General features: G+C 41.6%; 1 protein-coding gene across 3 annotated transcripts in view; it reads right to left on the reverse strand.

The window, feature by feature from the left end:
- Positions 1-6,000, reverse strand: part of LOC107265678 (voltage-dependent calcium channel gamma-7 subunit) — a 62,450-nt gene that overhangs the window by 32,474 nt on the left and 23,976 nt on the right. For all 3 annotated transcript variants that reach the window (XM_015735383.2, XM_025082821.1, XM_025082822.1), the window contains one exon: positions 1,324-2,110. In XM_015735383.2, coding sequence (XP_015590869.1) covers positions 1,324-1,609 — 286 coding nt within the window. In that variant the 5' untranslated portion in view covers positions 1,610-2,110. The remainder of the gene's footprint in view (positions 1-1,323; positions 2,111-6,000) is intronic.

Below are 6,000 nucleotides of genomic sequence, written 5' to 3' on the forward strand. Positions count from 1 at the left end.
GAAGTGACTGACAACCTCTTTGAGACCAAAAACTGTGCGCGCCCCAGGGTCCCAATTTATTAAAACAATCAATTCAACCCCCGAGTCCCATTTTCTGGGCCTGTCGAACTGCTAATAAATCTCCTGCCCACGACAGAAATTTGGCTAATGTACAAGGGCGGATATGCCTCAGTATTGTCGTTGAATGAAAATCTACGAGCACCGTGGATTTGTGATGAAGTGACTGACAACCCCTTTGAGTCCCAATTTGTTAAAACAATAAATTCAACCCCCGAGTCCCATTTTGTGGGCCTGTCGAACTGCTAATAAATCTCCTGCCCACGACACAAATTTGGCTAATGTACAAGGGCGGATATGCCTCAGTATTGTCGTTGAATGAAAATCTACGAGCACCGTGGATTTGTGATAAAGTGACTGACAACCCGTTCGAGACCCAAAAATCCTACCAACCTTCCAAAACTTTGTGCCTACGGAGTTTTACCGGGTGCGTGACGTAACAGTTGGAAATCATGTACCAAGGGTGGAAAATGAAAAGTAAAAAAAAATTTGTAATAGAAAATGTTTTTTTCGACCGTTACAAACTCGGGTCACTTTCATAGGTTATTATACCCGTCCACCCCTAACGGGCTGTCGACGAAACTAAAAAGCCCAAAACTTTTCCAAGCCAACCCTTATTCGAATAGCCTCCATTCAATTGGCGCCTCTTCCGCAAGCTCCTACTTAGGAGTCACCTTCTTAGTCCTTCGCCCTTCAAAAAGCTAGAATCGGTATAGTCATAGCGACACCACCTATATCTCACCCTCCCCGAACCCCCCACGCATTATCCCCTGGCATTTCCATCCGAATCCAAACTTCTTAGCGCTCCCTGACTTTAGTAGGATTTCGGGGCTGTCCCCAATTCAACAGAGGGACGCGGACCCGTGCTACGAACCTCTCAGACCTATATTCCCGAGATTTTGAGTGTTGCCAACAAAAAACGAAAATTCCCACCATTTCTCAACTTGACACTTGGGAATTGATGTCCGAAACCATTGAAAATCATCCCCCTCGATACCATCAAGATAGTTCGCCCTTATCCGGTATCTAATACAGGGGTCGGATAAATCGATTTTAATAAAGATCAAGAAGGACGAAACTATAATGGGTGTTGAGGCAGGTCGTAAATCCAAATACCCGAATCTGTGCACGTGTGTCCATGCATCATCCCTCGGTCGCTGTAACCATGAACTTTGACACTTGTGCAAAAGTGTAATGCCTGCAATTTCTAGTTTCCAACTCAGGGCTTGTTATTGTTATACCACGCCTAAAATAAATTTCACTCACTTATGGCGACGCAGACTCTCCAGAGACCGCTGTAGGTGACCTTACTGTCAGGGTCAATTGAGACGTTGGCAGTCGCCGCTTTTGGCAGCTTCTCCTCGGTCAACAGCCACTCGCCGGTTGTAATGGCGACCGTGACGACAATGAGGGATAAGAGGGCCGAAAGACCGGAAGTGATGCCGAGACCACCGGTACCACTAGCACCGTCACCATTACTTCCGGAATTAGCACTGCTACTGGTACCGGTACCATTTCCGCTGGCACCGATACAACAACAGCAACAAGACATCACGAGTTACTTACTTGCTGTGGCATTACGAGTTTTGGATTACACACCTGTTTCACCCTTGAAATATTATTTTCAAAGTTTCTTTTTTCAAAAGTTTTTGACACGGATTTTTTTTTTTATTTCACACGACACTGACCTTTGATCTTGCTCGCGGAGGTACTTCAAAAATCAATGATTTTTTTAGAACTGACGATTGGAAATATTATGGATTTTTTTTTTAATTTTCAAAAATTCGAAAAGGAAAGTAGGTTTAACACCGGATCGAGTTTGACGTTAAAGTCGATGAAGCCCGAGTCCCTTGATGGTAAATTATTGGGTTTTTATTAGCGTCGGTACTTCGAGGGAATTTTCTTGAAAATATTCCAGACGTAACGAGGCCATCGGCGACAAAGACGATGAAGATGAAGATGGCAACGAGCCAATTAAATCAACAGTGGCGCAAGGTTGGCTATATGTGTTTCCATGAACGTGAACGTCGTCATGTGGATCTCAGTGTGAAATCTGAAACAGACAATTTCGACATTAGACTCGACATGGCCAAGTTTAAAAAGGTGAAAAAAAAATGAAAATAAGGTATAAAAAAGTTTGTAATTTTGAAAAGTGACGTTCGTAGCTAAACACCACTTTCCACTTTTGGCTGCCATATAAGAAACGGGGGTAGTTTATATTGTACGTCAGTGGTGTCACGGTAGATCACGTAAGTAGCCAAAGCTAATAATTTCAAATAAGCGTGTAAGGATTATTTTTATTTTGAAAATTACCTCAACTCGGTTTTTAACAAAGTCAAAAATGCTAGAACCAAGAGAAACGAGGCGGGAAAAAAGAAAAATAAATAAATTTAACTTTTAATACGTTCGTATAAATTTTACGAACTTTCTATTAGCGTAATCCGCGCAGACTCGCGTTGAGGACTCCCTATCTCGACTTTTCATCCAGTATTACAGCTTCGTTGGACCAATCCTCAATCTTCTCCGCTCTCTATTTTTTTACTCTCTCTTTCTCTCCGTCCGCGCCTCCTCTTCTCTCCTCGCTGCCAATTCTTAACCCGAACCACTCTTATCCTATGGGATTATCGAGACTTAAGCCCCGAGCTCGAGATCAAGCTAGCCTGTAAAGTGAACTCGATAGTAAAGAAAGAGAGGAAGAAAAATAAGAGAACGAAATCTACGCGGCAACCTTCCATGAACTCCTGACTTCACACAAATTCAAAAGATCCTTTTAGTTAGTCCTGCTGAGTCTTAGAAACTTTTCGTAATGTAGTTAGGATATATAACAAAAAATACACAAAAAAATTCTTTAGCTCCCATACGAACGAGATAAAATTATTAGAATCTTATTCAAGGCATCTAGATCCAGAATCTTATGCAGTCGTCGAACGTCATTCTACGATATTTACATCCGAGGATACCGTCACCGGAAGTTCCGAACCCGGAAGTCAAATTCAAATGATTGAAAAAATGTTCTCTATCTGCTCTCTAGAGTCATGTCAAAGTTCAGAGACTTTTAAAAAGACGCAAAAAACGTTACGAATCAAACTTCCAGACATGTTGCATGACAAAAGTGTTAAAACTCAAAAAAATTATTCAAAAACAGTATATACCTTAATCATACAGAAATTACAAAAAAAATTATGGTATTTGTATCTCATTCGACACCTGCTCACATTTTGACTCCCACAACTTTCCAGCACCATCAACTCTCAGCTGTCCCAGTGGCCTACGTCAAACTGACCCCTGATCCTAACGAAATAAACTGAAAGGCCCAAATGCTCTCTAGAGCCGTGTCAAAGTTCAGAGACTTTTAAAAAGACGCAAAAAAAAATCAGACGCATTTACGTCACGAGTGAAACTTCCAGACATGTTGCATGACAAAAGAGTTAAAACTCAAAAAAATTATTCAAAAACAATATATACCTTAATCATACAGAAATTACAAAAAAAAAATTATGGTATTTGTATCTCATTCCACACCTAGTCATATTTTGACTCCCACAACTTTCCAGCACCAACGACTCTCAGCTGCCCCAGTGGCCTTAGTCAAACTGACCCCCGATCCTGACGAAATGACAAACGACAAATCCGGAGTCCCGTGTAAAACTACCAGAGCAGAAGGATAAGTAAAATCGACTAGTTTTGCAAGAAAAGCTAAGCTACAGGATGAACGAGCGAACATTGGCGGGTGGCACAGGACATCGGGACCCGCTCGGTAAATAATTGTCAACGTATTCCGCATTCCGCCTGCTGAACAGAGATGGACAAAATTTAATCCAGCTGCTTAGGAATGCGTGTACTTTTAATAAAACTATCATATCGAATACCACGGCAAATGTTAAGACCCTGGACACTTGGTACGCTCAGCAACGGATTCCAGGGAGTGTCCAAGGGGAGGCTGGAAAGTGTTACTGGGTGGAGACCGAAGAGAAGCGAACAGACTGAGGCTGGCTCAGTGGGAAACTCAACAGGTGATTAAAATATTAACTGAAACTTGCCAAGCGCACATTTTGCTAAAGGACTATTGAATAAATTCCGTCTGCGATGTTGGTAACGTTTAAAAAAAAATTACAGTTATTATTGTTATTGTTATTTCTTATTCTTAGCACGAAATAATTTTTCACTGCGACAATAATCTTATACGGACACGTATAAACGTTCACGGTTATTCATGACAAACGACCCGGTTGAAGTTCGTTGCAAATGGATAATTCGATTAATCAGAGCCAGTGGTGGCACGTTAAAAAAAATTAAAGGTTGTGTCATAACGTTATTGAGATGATAAGTTTCATATATTTTCATTCATTCAACAAGGTAACACTGTCTCCATTAACGAACACGTTAATTCGCATCCAACTTCAGTCGGTACGCTCGCCGTGAATAACACCGTACATTTTACATACAGGAATTGTAGAATCCAGTAAAAATGGTTAATTAATGAGAATTCCGTACCGAAACGTGTTAGGTTTTAAGTTTGTAAAAAAAAAATATTTCCTGCACCCGTAAATTTTCCTGTTTTCACCTTATACCAAAAGCGCTCTTTTTTTCAGTAGCAACAACCGAAATCTTCGCTGCACGCTTGGTGCATTCGCATCCGGTCCGAGACCGGGTCCTGGACACGTTCGGTACATTGTACGAAGCATAAAATAAAACTAGGGGCAGTCCAGCAGCCCTGAATTATTTTCAATGGTACCGGTCCCTCCTTTAATGGAATTTGGATTTTAATTACGATAACGTATCAAACCGAGTTACAGGCTTCTCTCGTCGCTTCCCCTTCTTCCGGTTCTCTTCTAATCCGATATTACGCGAAGTCCGAACAACGTATCCCGGGTCCTTCGACCAGATTCCGGATGGGCTGTGAATCCTCGCAGCGACGAGAGAGAAACACGATTCTTTCCAGCGATAATGGAGACGCGATAAAAAGAAGATTGCGTCGATAGTGGAAGGGCTCTCCTTCGTAAGGAACTCTGGGGAGAGAAAGAACTGTGCCGAAGGACAGAGAGGCTAGTAAAAGGAGAGATACGGAAGTGCCGTAGGAATATCGAGAGAAAGCCCAAGGGTATAAGGAAGTAAAGGGAAACCTTAAAGAAGTCCTTGGTGGTAGATCGAAATATGAGGTCGGTTTGATATTTGTTTAAAGCGAAACCCCCGATGACCTTGGCAAAAATCATACGATCATACGTACGTATTTGGTACGGTGTATTCCAGGGTAGAAAATACGAAGAAAATAAAGGGATTTTATTAGGATTCCAGATATATATACCCGGTGTCTATTTTATCGCCCGAGACAATTTTTCATTTTTACATATATTCTATAAGGTACGATTTGCCAAAAACCTCTATTATCGTCTTACCGTACCTTTGCTTGGCTTCAGCATCGGCATCGACTTCCGCGCCGTTGCTAGCTGTTTCCAGTTCCCTAGAGGATAATAAAACAAATCAACCAGCTGAGCAAATCGCTTCCCCCGGAGCTCCTCGTTAAAGAATTACGGCCGCGGGAGGGTCTTCTGCTCGGTATTTTTCTGTATCATTTTCTCACTTGCTCTCGCTGCGCTAGGAAAACGTGGGAACGAGACGAGACAGCAGCAAGACGACGCCGGGCGTCGCTATGGTTTCGATGGGAAATTTACGATAGAAGTGCTTGGCTAGTATTATTATTATCGTTGAATGGTACCTGCTTTGGGTACGTAAAATTATTCGGCCTTTTTGTTTCATAATTAGGAAAATGACTTCCGGTAATTCTGTTACGTAGTCGATATTTCGTGACAGCGATGATAACGTCGCTGAGGTATCAAAAATTTTACTGATGTAACCCGATGACCTTTTTATGCCTGGGTGCATTTTCTTCGTTTGATACTATCACTGTCTTTAGTTGAAATAAATATATATATATATATATAT

This window comes from Cephus cinctus, unplaced genomic scaffold (assembly GCF_000341935.2).
Source record: "Cephus cinctus unplaced genomic scaffold, Ccin1 Ccin1_scaffold0230, whole genome shotgun sequence".
NCBI lineage: Eukaryota > Metazoa > Arthropoda > Insecta > Hymenoptera > Cephidae > Cephus > Cephus cinctus.